Below are 17169 nucleotides of genomic sequence, written 5' to 3' on the forward strand. Positions count from 1 at the left end.
GTTACTGTTCCCTTCAGCATTACTATGCTATTAACTTGGGTGACTGGGTATAGCTCTTGTTCAATAATTGTCAAAAATAAATAAACGGGTTTGAGATCTAGAACTGGAATGTGCCTTTTATGAAAGCCTTGGAGAAGGACTATGTATAGAAGTACAGAAATAACAGATTATTTTAGAAGAGAGTGCTAGTGAGACATTAATTGGAAGTATTTTTTTATTTTTCAGCCTACAACACAGCAGTCACCGCAGGATGAGCAGGAAAAGCTCTTGGATGAAGCCATACAGGCTGTGAAGGTCCAGTCATTCCAGATGAAGAGATGCCTGGTAAGAATGTCAGTATGGGAGGCAAAATACAATCTGTATGTTTTGTAAGGTTGTATAGCACCACTGCTTCTACTAAATGTAATCTTCAGTGTCTTCTGGCATACATCTTGCATCTCACCTCCTTTAAGCACTGCATGGAATAGTTCCTGTATACTTGGATTTGCATTTATGATTTGGGAATGTCTGTCTTCTCTACCAGAATGGAAGCTCCCCGAGGACAAGAGACCCTGCCTTCTATCACCATACCAATATCTGATTCAGTTAATAGTGTCATTGCTTCTCTACCTCAAACCTGAGGAGTACTTGACATATAATGGGTACCTAATATTTGTTGAATGAATGTATTTAAATGCTTTCATTTTGGATTTTTTGGCTTTTTTCTATCTTGAAGTCTGTTTCCATCCTGAATATATATATATATATATGTGTGTGTGTATATATATATATATGTATGTATATATATATGTATGTGTATATATATATGTGTGTATATATATATATAAAATTTTGCAGCAACTGGCTTGAAAATTATACTTACACCAATTTCTGTGTTGTCATATTCTAAAAGACAGGGTAGGAAGTAATCTGTGTAGAAACTATAGAATCTCTGCATTAAAATTTAAGAAATGGAACCAAATAGGCTGGTACTTCAAATTATACATTGCTCTGATGATGATATCTTACCTTTGTAAAATTCTCACAATTTCTAAAGCTTCGTAATATGCTGTTTTAACCAATTATATGTATTGTATTTTTTTCCTTGCAAAAAAATGTCTTGGAATGGAGAAAATGAGTGGGTATGGAACTTGGTTATTGCTTGTTTCTGTCTCTTTCTGAGTATGAATATTGTTTCCTGTATTTAAAGGCATTTTCTTCATATATGTGTTCAGTGGGACACGTGGGCATTGTGAGGAGGAAAGCATACTTAGAGACAGGGATGGTCAATTAGACATCTCTGAGGAGTCTTTACCTATGACAAAGCTATTGTCAGGGTAGTAGCTTGCTTTAAAAGAATTAATATGCCAGCTCCCTTGATTGCAGGTAAGTGTGAATTAATGGAGTTACTTTTATAGTCACTTTAGAGATTTGAAAGAGTTATGCCAGGAAGTTTATAGTCCTAGTTACATAAGATTTGCTAAGCTTTGCAGTCTGGATGAGGAACCATGAATCTTTTTCTTTCAATGGAGAAGGCAAGGTGAAACTAAACCTGATTGTTATGTGATTAAAATAATTTAAGTGCTATATACTACGTAGCAAATCCAAGTTAAATGCTTACTTAAATTAAACATTCCCATCAATTCTCTTGGTATTTCTGTAGGACAAAAACAAGCTTATGGATGCTCTGAAACATGCTTCTAATATGCTTGGTGAGCTCCGGACTTCTATGTTGTCACCAAAGAGCTACTATGAACTTTGTATCTTTTGAATGTTGAAGACCATTTTGATCATACTTTTTTCTTGATGAGGCCATATTTTATTTCTTCTTGTGTTTTTCTGCCATTACATTATTTTTCGTTGTCTTAACCAAATAGTACTCCTCCATGTAAATTTTATGAGAAAAAGAAAAACTCAATATCAGAAACTGTTTTTCTATGCTTAAGCTTCTTTGTTGCTATGTTTTAATTTTTATTCCCTTCATGAAGGATATTGAAACTTTTAGGCAGTTGGTTCTTTAATGCTTAGATATTTGTCATGCAGGACTCCAAAATGGAAATGAATTCAAACCTTCTTGTCGGGGCACCTGGGTGGCTCAGTCCCTAAGTGTTTCTTTTTGCCTCAGGTCATGATCCTAGGGTCCTGTGATCAAGCTCTGCACCTAGCTCCCTGCTCAGCAGGAAGCCTGCTTCTCCCTCTCCCACTCCTTCTGCCTGTCTTGCTGTCTCTCTCTGTGTCAAATACATAAATAAAATCTTAAAAAAAAACCAACAACCCTCTAGTAGTCTGATGGGTTCCTTATTTTTACTGCTTTGCTTTACCGGACATCTCTAAAAACCCTTATTTAGTTTTTTTAGCATTTTATTTTATTTCATTTATTTGTTTTTTAAGTTCATTTATTTGTTTATTAAGTTCTTTGAGTCACCTGGGCTCATCACAAGTGCCCTCCTTATTCCCCATCACCACCTGTTTCATCCATCCCCCACTGACCTCCCCTCTGGTAACCATCAGTTTGTTCTCTATAGTTAAGAGTTTCTTTCTTGGTTTGTCTTTTTTTTTTCCTCTTTGCTCATTTGTTTTGTTTCTTAAATTCTACATGTAAGTGAATAAAAACACTTATTTTAAAATAAGGAAAGCCTAAATGAAATTCTGTTTTTCATTTAAACATGTTCTCTTAAAGGACTAATATTTAAGATACCTGCCCAATAGTGTAATGACTCCAAAAAGTTCCAGAGTATTGCTTAGGTTGGCTTAGCTTTATTTGAGTCCTTAATTGTAACTAAAAGATATGGCTATTTCTGATGAATTACACTACTTGGAAGTCTACCTGACAGATGAATTTGCTAAAGGAAGAAAAGTGGCAGATCTCTATGAACTTGTACAGTATGCTGGAAACATTATCCCAAGGCTGTAAGTAATTGAGAATCTGCATTTTCTACTTTGATTTTTAAAAACCAATTTTAAGATTCTTTAATTTCTTAACAAATTGAGATTAACATTTTGGTAGATATTCTGAGCTTTCTTTAAAGGTTTTAAGGTATAATTAATTTTACTTTTTATATGGATAATTGAGGAATTTTAGAAATAGAAAAAGTAGACATACTATTTAATGCCTTGACTACTAGAAAAATTAATATGACATTCTCTTAGTAGTATGTTTAAAGGTGATAATGATACTTATGTATGTGTATATGTATTTGTGTACATATTTATATACTTTTATGTACACATATTTGTATATGTATATAAATATATATGTATGTAACTTGCATGTAAATACATACATAGATGGGGGAGGGTCAGTGAGTGGGAGTGGTTATATTTTAAATTAGGTATTTTTTCATTGTGCAGAAGAAAAACCTGGTCCCTGTCTTGCTTAATATGTTTGGATTTATTATGTTTAGACATAATCAAATTCTTGACTTGAGTATGTGTTTATTAATATTTTAATCAGCTGTTCCCTTATAATTCCCCTAGTTATCTGTTGATCACAGTTGGAGTTGTATATGTCAAGTCATTTCCTCAGTCCAGGAAAGATATTTTGAAAGATTTGGTAGAAATGTGTCGGGGTGTGCAGCATCCTTTGAGAGGTTTATTTCTTCGGAACTATCTTCTTCAGTGTACCAGAAACATCTTGCCTGATGAAGGAGAGCCAACAGAGTAAGTGATTTTCTGTTTTGATTTAGTTGTTATACTTCTTGTTGTAGAATATATAAGAAGAATAGAAAAGTGTATAGAGAAAAAAAATATCAATATTTCTCACACCCACAGCCGGTACTTATAGCATTTCATATAGAGATTTTCTTCAGCATATGGGGTATGATCAAAATGCGTTCTTTTAAAAATTGTCCGTAGATTATTAGAACCTGCTTTTTTCATTAAACGTAATTTTATGAGAGCATTTTCCATTACATTAAGTATCTTTGAAGATTTGATTTTTTAGAATGGGTTATATTTTGAAATTATATTTGTGATGAAATATTGACATAATCCTTAACTTACTCTGTGAACTAGCTAATTTTCATGTTGTTTCTTGAATGTCTCTTATTAGTTTTTGTCATTTATGGACTGCTAGATAACCCTGGATATAAGTGGTTTAAATTATCTCTATACATAAACTACATATTAACTCCAAAACAGAAAAAACAAAAGCCTTTCAAAATGAGAGCCCTGTCTCTGGTGTGACCAGTGTTCCAGTATCCACGTCCATTGTACTTGTATTTCACATAGGGGTAGATGGTCAGCAACCAGCTAGGTTAACTATTTATGTGCAGAGTTCCTAGATTGAGGAACTTAATTCCTTTTGTTTAAGTTTATTTATTTTTTAAAAAAATGTTTTTTTAAGTAATCTCTACATCCATCTTGGGACTCGAACCCAGGACCCTGGGATCAAGAGTCCCATGCATGTCCTAGTGACTGAGCTAGTCAGGTACTCCTTCTTTAAGTTTGTTTATTCATTTATTTCTAAGGTGTACAGTTCAGTAGTTTGTAGTATTTCTGTATCAGTTCCTTTTTTTTTTTAAAGATTTTTATTTATTTATTTGACAGAGAGATCACAACTAGGCAGAGAGAGAGGAGGAAGCAGGCTCCCTGCCAAGCAGAGAGCTGGATGCGGGGCTCAATCCCAGGACCCTGGGATCATGACCTGAGCCGAAGGCAGAGGCTCAACCCACTGAGCCACCCAGGCGCCCCTGTATCAGTTCCTTTTTAAGAGAAAAAAATATAAAAATTTACCATGCGTGTGATAAAGTTAAATGGTATAGAAAAGGTAAAAATTTAACAATGTGAGAAGATGGTAAGGTTCTTTGTTTTATTACGATTTGACTGCAAATTTTAAGCATTTTATTAGGCAATCATTAAAAATTTTTGAAAACTATGTTCCCTATCCTAGGAGATGAAAAATAAGTAGGAACTACATGGTTTCTTCCCTCACAAAGCTTATATTCCAATTGAAAACATGAAATGTTCAACAATAAAATGATGTAGTTAGGGCACATGAGTGGCTCAGAAGTTAAGTGTTTGCCTTCTCCTCAGGTCATGATCCCAGGGTCCTGGTATTGAGTCCCACATCCGGCTCTGTGCTCACCATGGAGTCCGCTTGTCCCTTTGCATCAGCCCCTCCTCCCTACCACTTGTGCACAGGCGAGTGCGCATGCTCATGCTCTCTCTCTCTCGTCAAATAAATAAATAAATTTTTTTTTAAATGATGTAGTTAGCAGCACATTTTAAGTATCATTTTTTTAAAGGCTTTTCAAATTAATGGAATTGCTGTGAGAACAAGTTGACTTAGGACAGGGAATGGGGTAAAGTTTTTTGTTCTTTTACACTTGTTCTGTGTCCTTTCCCTGGTATCTTTTTTCTCTTGAGTCTGTTTCCCTTGAAATTGAACACTACGCCAGTGAATTTGAAAGTTTCTTCTATGAAGTATCGGTGTATTAAAGAGACAAGAATGAAATGCACAAAGGTGAACAATAACAGTAAGATGGTCGTCTAGTGTAAATAGTGTATGTAAAGACTGTTTCAACTCTCTCTTTGCAGTGAAGAAACCACTGGCGACATAAGTGATTCCATGGATTTTGTACTACTTAACTTTGCAGAGATGAACAAGCTCTGGGTGCGAATGCAACATCAGGGACATAGCCGAGATAGAGAGAAAAGAGAACGAGAAAGACAAGAACTGAGAATTTTGGTGGGAACAAATTTGGTGCGCCTCAGTCAGTTGGAAGGTGTGAATGTGGAACGTTACAAACAGGTGTATATCCTTTTACTTGTCACCTTTTCTTATGAGATATAAATTGAAGGCTGATTTTTTAAAATTAAAATATTTTTATTAAATATTACATTGAAAACCACTTTAAAATTAAAGACAAGTAAATTGAAAGATATATTTTCAGTTTGTATTTGTGGATTGGAAGACTCAATATTATTAAGATACCAGTTTTTCTTAAATTGAGATTGACTGTATTTTACTCCAGGTTTACTCTAAAGCTTCATTAAGAATGTGATATTGGGGGGCACGTGGGTGGTTCAGTTGGTTAAAGCCTCTGCCTTCGGCTCAGGTCATGATCCCAGAGTTGGGGGAGTTAAGCAGAAATTGACAAACTCTTTCTATAAAGGACCAAAGAGTAAATGTTTGATTTTGTCTGCAACTACTAAACTCTGCAGCTGTAGTGAAAAGCAGTAACAGACAATATGGGAGTCCGTTACAAAAGCCGACATTGAACTAGATTTGTCAGCCCTGGAAAAGATAGTCCAGAATAGGCTCACATATATCTAGTAGGTCACTTTTGATAAAAGTGTAATCTTAGCCTTCTCAGCAAATGTTTCTGGAAAAAATAGACATCTGTGTGCAAACAAGACCCTTGAACTATGACCCATTCTCATACCATACAGAAAAACTCAAAAAATGGATCACAGACCTAAATATAAAACCTAAAACTATAAACTTTTAGAAAAAAAATACAAAGTATATCTTTATAATGTTAGATTAGGCAGAGATTTCTTAGGACACAAAAGGTACAAATCATAAAGGAAAAAAAATTCCTAAACTTCATCCTAAATGACTTATTAAGTAGAATTCCAGAATTTATTTAAATTTTTTAAAAAAATTCTTCTGTTCAAAAAAATAAAATAATGCTTCTGTAAAATGTTGAAATTTAATTTAAATAGTAAGTATGAGTTGGAAAAATCTAAAATAAGATTCTCAAATTAATAGCTTAAATATTTTATTAGAGGAGTGTCTTAGGACTTAAAAATAATGTTTTGGGGCGCCTGGGTGTCTCAGTGGATTAAGCCGCTGCCTTCGGCTCAGGTCATGATCTCAGGGTCCTGGGATCGAGCCCCACATCGGGCTCTCTGCTCCGCAGGGAGCCTGCTTCCTCCTCTCTCTCTGCCTGCCTCTCTGCCTACTTGTGATCTCTCTTTCTGTCAAAGAAATAAATAAAATCTTTAAAAAAAAAATAATGTTTTAACTCTTACGTTTTTCTTTTAGATTGTTTTGACTGGCATATTGGAGCAAGTTGTGAATTGTAGGGATGCATTGGCTCAAGAATATCTCATGGAGTGTATTATTCAGGTAAGTGAGGACATTAATTTTATAAATAACTCATTTTGTCCTTCATTAATTTTCATTGTTTTAAAAAAAAAGTCTTGATAGAATAGAAAAGAAGTTATCCTGAGGTGCCTCGATGGGTCAGTGGGTTGAGCATCTGACTCTTGATTTCGGATCTGGGAGTCCCGGGATCAAGCCCTGTGTGGGGCTCCTGGTTCAGTGGGGAGTCTGTTGCTGGTCTCCCTCTCCATCTGCCCCTCCCGCCATGTGTATGCTCACCCACACTCACTCACTCTTCCTAAAATAAATAAATATTTTTAAAAAAAGGAAAAAAACCAAGCTGTCCTAATTAAAAAGAATTATTTTCTCTTATTGATAATTTGGTCTTTGTTTTCTTCCCCCAAAATGTAGGAAAGAGTAGCCTCCAAGTTCTCTAGTTCTCATTAGTTTTAGTTTAATTGTAGATGTACTTTGTCTAGTGGATTATTTCTACTTGGGCTTAATGTTTAAAGAGACTCAAAAGTAATGTGTTTGAATTTAGTTGTGTAAGATTAAAACGATTGTTTCCACAAATATGAACTTTATCATAAGTCCATATTATAAAGTGAAATACTTTTACTTGTGTCAGTTAATTATTATTTGGTTTTCAGGTTTTCCCTGATGAATTCCACCTTCAAACTTTGAATCCTTTTCTCCGGGCCTGTGCTGAGTTACACCAAAATGTAAATGTGAAGAACATAATCATTGCTTTAATTGATAGGTAAGTGCTTCCGACACTGGAGGGTAGTTCTGACCAGGGACTAATGAATTTAAAACATTTTTGTGAATTTCTTCTGTTACATCTTTATTATATTAATGATTTTAAGGCAATTACACTATGAACAGTTTAGTTCTGTAAGTTTGAGTATCTACCGGGTGCTTGCCTAGCTTAGGCATGAAGGAGGTTTAGCAGGAGGCATGGAGATAATGAATTTTTTTTTTTAAGATTTTATTTATTTATTTAACCTACAGAGATCACAAGTAGGCAGAGAGGCAGGCAGAGAGAGAGAGAAGGGGAAGCAGGCTCCCTGATGTGGGGTTCGATCCACGACCCTGAGATCATGACCTGAGCTGAAGGCAGAGGCTTAAGGCACTGAGCCACCGAGGTGCCCCTAAACATTTTTTTTTTTTTTTTAAGATTTTATTTGAGAGAGAGAAAGAGAGAGAGAGCATAAGAGAGGAGAGGGTCAGAGAGAGAAGCAGACTCCCTGCTGAGCAGGGAGCCTGATGTGGGACTCGATCCTGGAGCTGTGGGACTTGACCCTGGGACGGTGGGATCATGACCTCAGCTGAAGGCAGTCACGCAACCAACTGAGCCACCGAGGCACCTGATAATGAATATTTTTAATCTAGACATTTAGTTGGCAATGTCATACAGATCCATTATTTAACTCTTACATATTCAAAGAACAAAATTTGTTTTTTATGGTAACGAAAGTTACTTTTTATTGGGTACTGATTTGATTTGGAGTCTCTTTTATCAAGTAGCCATTAGATATAGATGATTAAGAATGTTCAGGTAAAGGGGACGCCTGGGTGACTAGCTGGTTATATGACTGCCTTTGGCTTGGGTCATGATCCTGGTCCCAGGATTGAACCCCTCCTTGCTGGGCTCCCTGCTCAGCAAGGAGTCTGCTTCTCTCTTTCCCTCTGCCCCTACCACTGCTCATGTTCTCTCACTTGCTCACTATCTCAAATAAAATCTAAAAAAAATTTTAAAAAGAATGTTGAGGTAAGGGTACCTGGGTTGCCTCAGTTGGCTAAGGGTCTGCCTTCAGCTCAGGTCGTGATCCCAGGGTCCTAGAATTGAGTCCCACATCCGGCGCTCTGCTCAGCAGGGGGTCTACTCTTCCCTCTCCCTCTGCCCCTCCCCTGGCTTGTGCTCTCTCTTGCTCACTCTTTCTTTTTCAAATAAATAAGTAAATAATTTTAAAAATTTTAACAAAAAGAATGTCTGCGTAATTATTCTGTCATTTTTTTTTAAAAAAAGAGTTTTGAAGTATTAAATATGTTTAGTATATGCCCTTAGGTTTAAATTTTACTTCTTTTGGCATTGGTCTTGGTTAAAAATATTAAACTTGGCTTTTGATAATGACTCTAATGAGTGTCTGTTTGGCAGCTGTGCTGAGTGCTAGTATATAACATGAGTCCTACTCATTAGCTTACGCATCATTGACCTTATGAAACCAGGAACCCGAGTGAATACCTTTATGTTTATATATATATATATATATATTTTTTTTTTTTAAAGATTTTATTTATTTATTTGACAGACACAGTGAGAAAGGGAATGCAAGCAGAGGGAGTGGGAGAGGGAGAAGCAGACTCCCTGCCAGGCAGGGAGCCCGATGTAGGGCTCGATCCCAGGACCCTGGGATCATGACCTGAAATGAAGGCAGACACTTAATAATTGAGTCACCCAGGTGCTCCTTTTTTTTAGATTTTAAATACCTAAGTTATTAAAGTCTAAAATATAGCAGATTGTCCAAATCACTAGTTTAAATCTGGACAGCAAGAATTATATTTGAATTGGGCATACTCTTTTTTTTTTTTTTTTAAGATTTTATTTATTTGAGAGAGAGCAAAGTGATCAAAGAGGGAGCAGGATCTCAGAGGGGGAGGGAGAAGCAGACTCGCCGCTGAGAGGAGAGCCCAATGTGGGACTCAGTCACAGCACCCTGAGATCATGACTTGAGCTGAAGGCAGATGCTTCACTGACTGAACCACCCAAGTGCCCCTGAATTGGGCATACTCTTAATGGAAGCTATAATGGGATTTATCTTTTAAAGATTGCTCTTCAAAATCATGACTGTCAAATATACTTGTCACTTTAATGCATTTTTATCTACTTGATTAAGTTTCAAAGACTATGGCAAAATCAGGCTATTAAAAATCTTATGTATGGTATAAAATATGGCATATAGTAAGAATTCAGTGAAATACGACATCATTGACAAAACTGTTCAGTTAAAAATGAATTGACCACTTATACCATACCAAAAATAAACTCAAAATGGATTAAAGACCTCAGTGTGAGATCTGAAACCATAAAAATCCTCGAAGAGAGCACAGGCAGTAATTTCTCTGACATTGGCCATAGCAACATTTTCTTAGATATGTCTCCTGAGGCAAGGGAAATAAAAGCAAAAATAAACTTGGGGCTACATCAAAATAAAAAGTTTCTGCACAGTGAAGGAAGCAATCAACAAAACTAAGAGGCAACCTACTGAATGAGAGAAGATATTTGCAGATGACGTATCTGATAAATGGTTAGTATCCAAAATATATAAAAAACTGATAAAACTCAATACCACAAAACCAAATAACCTGACTTAAAAATGGTCAGAAAACATGAATAGACATTTCTCCAAAGAAGACATCCAGATGGCCTACAGACACATGAAAAGATGCTCAACATCACTTAACATCAGGAGAGATGCAAATCAAAACTAAAATAGTTATATCTCTTCACACCTGTCAGAATAGCTAAAATGAAAAACACAAAAAACAAGTGTTGCCGAGGATGTGGAGAAAAAGGAACCCTCTTTCACTGTTGGTGAGAATGCAGACTGGTATAGCCATTGTGTAGAGGTTCCTCAGAAACTTAAAAGTGGAACTGCCCTATGATCCAGCAATCACACTACTTGATATCTACCCAGAAAACACAAAAACACTAATTCAAAGGAATACATGCAACCCTGTGTTAATAGCAGCATTCCCTACAAAAGCCAAATTATGGAAGAAGCCCAAGTGTCTGTGGATAGATGAATGGATAAAGAAGACATGGTGTATAAGTAATGGGATGTTATTCAGCCATAAAAAGAATGAAATCTTGCTAGTGACATGGATGGAGCTAGAGAGTATTATGCTGAGCTAAGTAAGGCAGAGAAAGACAAATACCATATGATTTCACTCGTGTGGAATTTAAGAAACAAATGAACAAAGGGGAGAGAAAGGAGAGACAAACCAAGAAACAGACTCTTATCTCTAGTGAACAAACTGATGGTTACCAGAGGGAAAGTCTGGGGGGGAAGGGGGAAATAGGTGATGGGGATTAAGTAGTGCACTTGTCATGATGAGCAATGGGTGATGTGTGGAAGTGTTGAATCACTGTATTGTACACCTGAAACTAACATAACACTGTTAATTCTAATGGAATTAAAAACTTATTAAAAACATGAATTGAGGGAATGACCAGCTCCATTCCGTGTCCTTTTTTAAAATCTTTTTTAATGTTGTAGGAGAAATACCTTGTAGAAAATATAGAAAAGTATAAAGAATAAATGTCATCCATAATCCCACTACCTAAATCCCTGTATTTGTTGAAGTAAAGATTATTTTCTTTTTCAGATTAGCGTTGTTTGCCCACCGTGAAGATGGACCTGGAATCCCAGCAGATATTAAACTTTTTGACATATTTTCACAGCAGGTGGCTACAGTAATACAGGTTTGTATGGCTTTTCTCCTGCATTCTCAGAACTTTGAAACTTCTCAGCTGGTAGATCCTTTTGTGATTGTTTAAGATGAATTCTGTGGTTTTCTCAACATTTCAGTCTAGACAAGACATGCCTTCAGAGGATGTTGTATCTTTACAAGTTTCTCTCATTAATCTTGCTATGAAGTGTTACCCTGATCGTGTGGACTATGTTGATAAAGTTCTAGAAACTACAGTGGAAATATTTAATAAGCTCAACCTTGAACAGTAAGTCAAAATTACATTTTTATAAAAACCCTTATCAAGCACTTTTCAATCCTAGACTTGTTTTTCTTAATTGCATTTTGAAATGTTAGCATTTGTCTTAAGCATTTGTTAGATTGGTATGCTTGGTGTTAATCAGTGCAGAAAGTAGCAATCAATTTCTTGGTTGTATACATTGATCAAGTAGTGGCACTCAAGGACTATAAGTAGTCTTTATGGACCAGAGTCTCTCCATTTCAAACTCCTTTGATATGTGAATGAGTTAGTTTTCAAAATTGTAAGGAAGTTAATAGTTGACCTTAGAACAATGTTGGGATTAGGGGCACTGACCTTCTGTGCAATTGAAAAACTGCTTATAACTTTTAACTACCTAAAACTTAACTACTGATAGCCTACTGTTGACCAGAAGCCTTACCAGTAACAAATAGTCAATTAACACATATATTGTACATTCTACATAGTATATACTGTATTCTTAGAATTAAGTAATAAACTAGAGAAAAGAAAATGTTATTTAAAAAACTACAGGAAGAGAAAATACATTTTATTGTACTGTATTTGTAGAAAAACGTCCATGTGTAAGTCAGCCTGCACTACTCAAATCCATATTCATGGGTCAACTGTGTTTATGTTAAGCAGTTTCTATAGGAAGTGATTTCCTAGAGATGAATATGTTTTAAAAAATTAGAAGCATATGTATATTTAAGGTGTGGAAATTAAATTGGCTTAAAATACTTTTCTATTTGACCTTTGATTTTGATACCATCTAGGGAAAAAAGTCTTATTTTGTTGCTAGTTGAGAGCCTCAAGGTGCTGTCCTAGTCTGTGGCATCCTCTAGTGGCCAGTGTGCGTAATTCTGATCCCTTTATCTTTTCCTCAGCAGTCCCCTTGTTGTCTATCTTGTATTGAATCTGGACATGGAGTCAAGCCAATCCCTTTCCCCTTATACTTATTATTCATAATTTTGCCCCATATAATCTTTTTCTTTTTCATTTCCCTTCTTGTGGTTGAGCCACATTAGGAAGATTTCTTATTTTCCCATAACTCTTTTTATTTACCATCCCCCTTTCTTTTGGTTACTTCCATTTTTTGTGAACTGAAAAACATTCCAGATCTTGAATGTTAAATGTGAGAGAAAATTAAATCATGTGTCCGTATCTTCTCCCACCAAGTAAGTTTTAAAGTAAAATTAGACAAAGAATTAGAAATCCCTACCTCTAAAGATCTTATAAATGCCCAGGTATGCCTCATCTCCACAGAATGCTCCTGTGAGCTGCTACTTTAAATTCAGCCTGCTTTTCCTTGAGTGCCAGCATCTGATGCAAAAGAAGCAGTTTTTTTTTCTGTTTTGTGGAGTTGCTAGTTTTGCATGTATTTTTCTCCCTACTTATTCTCATCATGAATATAGTGTTTATTGGCTGCCTGGCAACCAGTTAAAATGACTGTCTAGGATTTGACATTTTTAGGAAAGCATTTCCTAATGGCAGTTATGCCACTTAAAATGCTTTCCTAAAAATGTCAAATCCTAGACATTTTAACTCCAGCTGTACAACCGGTTCGATGTTACATCTTATTTTGTTTTAATAGAACATTAAGAGGTGAGTACATGTTTCTTTTTAGATAGGCATCTTTATCTTCTCAGAAGGTCGTTGGAGTATTTTGAGATGGTGTAATCCACTTGCCCTCTTTGTTTTAATGTATAAATGAAAACTTTCAAATTTTTATGCAATTAATATATTTGTATATAGAGAAAGTTAATTTTACTCATTAAAGAGCTGTTGTTTTTCTTTTTGTAGTATTGCTACCAGTAGTGCAGTTTCAAAGGAGCTCACCAGACTTTTGAAGATACCTGTTGACACTTACAACAATATTTTAACAGTCTTGAAATTAAAACATTTTCACCCACTTTTTGAGTACTTTGACTATGAGTCCAGAAAGAGCATGAGTTGTTATGTGCTTAGTAATGTTCTGGATTATAACACAGAAATTGTCTCTCAAGACCAGGTAAGAGAATACCAATGTGCTATATACTAGGAAAACTGAGACTAACGTAGTAATGATTTTAGATCCTGAGACTCACACATTAAATGGAAGAAGAGTGTAATTTAATACTAAAAAAAAAAAAGATTATGGGGTGCCTGGGTGGCTCAGTCAGTTAAGCATCTGCATTTAGCTCAGGGCATGATCCCAGAGTCCTGGGATCAAGCCCCATGTTGGGCTCCCTGCTTGGTGGGGAGCCTGCCTCTCCCTCTGCCTGCTGTTCACCTTGCATGCGCGTGCGCTCTCTGTCAAATAAAATCTTAAAAAAATAATAATAAAAATTTAAAAAGGTTATGATGAGCTTACTCATTATAGAAATTAGAAATTAGAAGTGTATAGAGACATACCGTAAGAGACTATTTATCTCAGAAAGCAAATTGAGGATTGCTAGAGTGGAGGGGGGTGGTAGGATGGGGTGGCTGGGTGATGGACATTGAGGAGGGTATGTGCTATGGTAAGCACTGTGAATTGTGTAAGCCTGATGGATCACGGACCTGTACCCCAAAACAAATAATGCATTATATGTTAATAAAAAATAGGGGCTCCTGGGTGGCTCAGTGGGTTAAAGCCTCTGCCTTCGGCTCAGGTCATGGTCCCAGGGTTCTGGGATTGGGCCCTGTGTCGGGCTCTCTGCTCCGTGGGGAGCCTGCTTCCTCCTCTCTCTCCGCCTGCCTCTCTGCCTGCTTGTGATCTCTGTCAGGTAAATAAATAAAACTTTAAAAAAAAAAGTAAATAAAGTAAAAAATAAGTGTGGGCTACAGAAAAGTAAATTAGAGGCCTATAAAGAGGAAATTATAAAACTATAATCCCACCAGAAAGAGAATAACTACTATTAATATTTGGTGTATCTCTTTCTAGACTCTTGTCTGTATGTGTATTAGCATACATAAACCTTCTTAAAATAAGAGGAATTATGTTGTTAATACTGGTTTGTTAACTTTACATAACTAGAAACACTTTTTTAAATTAATTTTTAAATTTTTAAATTAATATATAATGTATTATTAGCCCCAGGGGTACAGATCTGTGAATCGCCAGGTTTACACATTTCACAGCACTCACCATAGCACATACTTTCCCCAGTGTCCATAACCCCACCCCCCTCTCCCTATCCCCCTCCCCGACCCGGCAACCCTCTGTTTGTTTTGTGAGATTAAGAGTCTCTTATGATTTGTCTCCCTCCCAATCCCATCTTGTTTCATTTATTCTTTTCCTACCCCCCAAACTCCCAGATTGCATCTCCACTTCCTCATATCAGGGAGATCATATGATAAGTTGTCTTTCTCCGATTGACTTATTTCACTAAGCATAATACCCTCTAATTCCATCCATGTCGTTGCAAATGGGAAGATTTCATTTCTTTTGATGGATCCATAGTATTCCATTGTATATATATACCACATCTTCTTTATCCATTCATCTGTTGATGGACATCTAGGTTCTTTAACTGGAAACACTTTTAATAGTGACTTTATATGCTGGTGATCTCACCTCAGTGGGTTTCTGCCTTTCTCATGTTACAGGTGGATTCCATAATGAATTTGGTATCCACGTTGATTCAGGACCAGCCAGATCAGCCCATAGAAGACCCTGATCCTGAAGACTTTGCTGATGAGCAGAGCCTTGTGGGCAGATTCATTCATCTTCTGCGGTCTGAGGACCCCGACCAGCAGTACTTGGTATGAGTTAGCTCAGTTGTCATATACCTTCATAGCTTTAGTGAAACCATGTAGATGTGCCTCAAATGGTTTGATGCCCCTATGGTCTTAGAAGGTTTTGAAGAAATTGCAACTGAATAAGAGATAAGTGATATTCATGGAGTTTCACTTTATATAGTAATGCATAATTGTGAGCTTATGGGAAACAAGTTGGTTGCTCTAGTTTCTTTCAAGACTTCTTGAGAATTGCAGAAAACCGATTTTCCTTTAGTTAGATGTTCAGTACTCATTCCATGTTCATTTTCTTTTTGAACTATGCTGCCTTTAGAATTGTCCAGTTGCTTATCATAATAAAATGTAAAGTATAAGCAACAGTCCTTATATTCAATTGTATTTATGTTTCCAAGGTTTGAAAATAAAAGTTGTATGTGTTTCCCACATTGAAAATATATGAAAAGACTTTAATCAAATGGTCTTTTTCTTAACCTTTTTTTCATGGTAAAGAACAACCAGTTGAGATTTTCCCTTTCTTTATCATTAGTCTCAGTAAATATTTGTGAAATGAATAACATGTTGCCTGGGTAGGAATGTTGGTGACTGATCTGGATGATTTATTTTAATGAAAGGTAGCACAGATGGCAGTCTAATTACTGTTTGGGCAAAGTGTAGTTTAACTTGTTGGATTTATAGGCTGATATAATGAGGAACATTTTTATTTGAGGTTGAGTCTGACTTTCTCCTGTTGACTTTGTTATGGGACACTCTTGTCCTCTTTCATAAGCAGGATGAAAAAAGCTGACTTCTTTTGGCAGTGATAGTCTTTGACTTGCCTGATAAACATGCTGGGCACTCCAGTGTCCCACTCGGTGCACACTGTGTGTGATCTGTACGCAGTGACTGGCTGAGTGTTCAGATATTTTAACTGATTCTCTTATGTTTCTGTGCCTACGTGTGTTTTCTTTTTTTTGTTGCTTTCCAAATGCGTTAGTAGGAAGTATGCCTTCCTCATGTAGCCAATTTATTGTACCTGTGCAGTGAACAACCTTTAAGGGAGGATCATTAGCTCTGATTTCCCCAAGGGGGAATGCGTTCTCTTATCTATTATGTTAGAGAAATTCACAAAACCTGAATATGTCATACATCGTGTCACACATATTAAAAAGTATTTCATGAATTCTTGTGGTTTTTCTGAAACAATGTGACGTTTATTTCACAATGGCTCTTTTAAAGTATATTGCCATTTCGTTTTACTTTAATGGTCATTTTTTTTTTTTTTTTTTTCTGAATCAGGAGGTAAGACATACCAGCAATACACACATTGCCATTTTGCATCCTAGTAATAACCAACATTTTCTGAGCCCTTGCACCCTTTCCTTGTGTCAGGTATTATAACTCTTCACTTGCCTTACTTGATCTTCCCAGCAACAATAACAACCACCACTGCGCTTTTCAAATGAAACTTTTATTGCTAAGCGCAGGTAAATAATTTGCTCAGGGTCACTCAGGCAGTAGGTGTTAGAATCTACTTTTAAATAGAAATCTGTCTTCAGAGTCTGTAATCTCTGTCAGCATAACAGACTTTGTACATGTGTGTATGACAATATGTTACTATCTGTCTCTGCCCCTGACTAGTTGTGTAACCCTGGACACATTATGCAGCCTCTTTGAACCTCAGCCTTCTTTATTTGTGAAATGGGGTTAC

The 17169-nt window shown here is 36.2% G+C and overlaps 1 protein-coding gene across 1 annotated transcript in view; it reads left to right on the plus strand.

The window, feature by feature from the left end:
• Window positions 1-17169, plus strand: part of VPS35 (VPS35 retromer complex component) — a 29658-nt gene that overhangs the window by 5957 nt on the left and 6532 nt on the right. Inside the window, exons 2-12 of the mRNA XM_045988483.1 lie at window positions 226-324; window positions 1643-1739; window positions 2766-2889; window positions 3457-3639; window positions 5518-5731; window positions 6971-7054; window positions 7681-7790; window positions 11420-11516; window positions 11623-11771; window positions 13566-13773; window positions 15333-15488. Coding sequence (XP_045844439.1) covers window positions 226-324; window positions 1643-1739; window positions 2766-2889; window positions 3457-3639; window positions 5518-5731; window positions 6971-7054; window positions 7681-7790; window positions 11420-11516; window positions 11623-11771; window positions 13566-13773; window positions 15333-15488 — 1521 coding nt within the window. The remainder of the gene's footprint in view (window positions 1-225; window positions 325-1642; window positions 1740-2765; window positions 2890-3456; window positions 3640-5517; window positions 5732-6970; window positions 7055-7680; window positions 7791-11419; window positions 11517-11622; window positions 11772-13565; window positions 13774-15332; window positions 15489-17169) is intronic.

The sequence above is a fragment of the Meles meles genome, chromosome 19 (assembly GCF_922984935.1).
Source record: "Meles meles chromosome 19, mMelMel3.1 paternal haplotype, whole genome shotgun sequence".
NCBI classification, from domain to species: Eukaryota; Metazoa; Chordata; class Mammalia; order Carnivora; family Mustelidae; genus Meles; species Meles meles.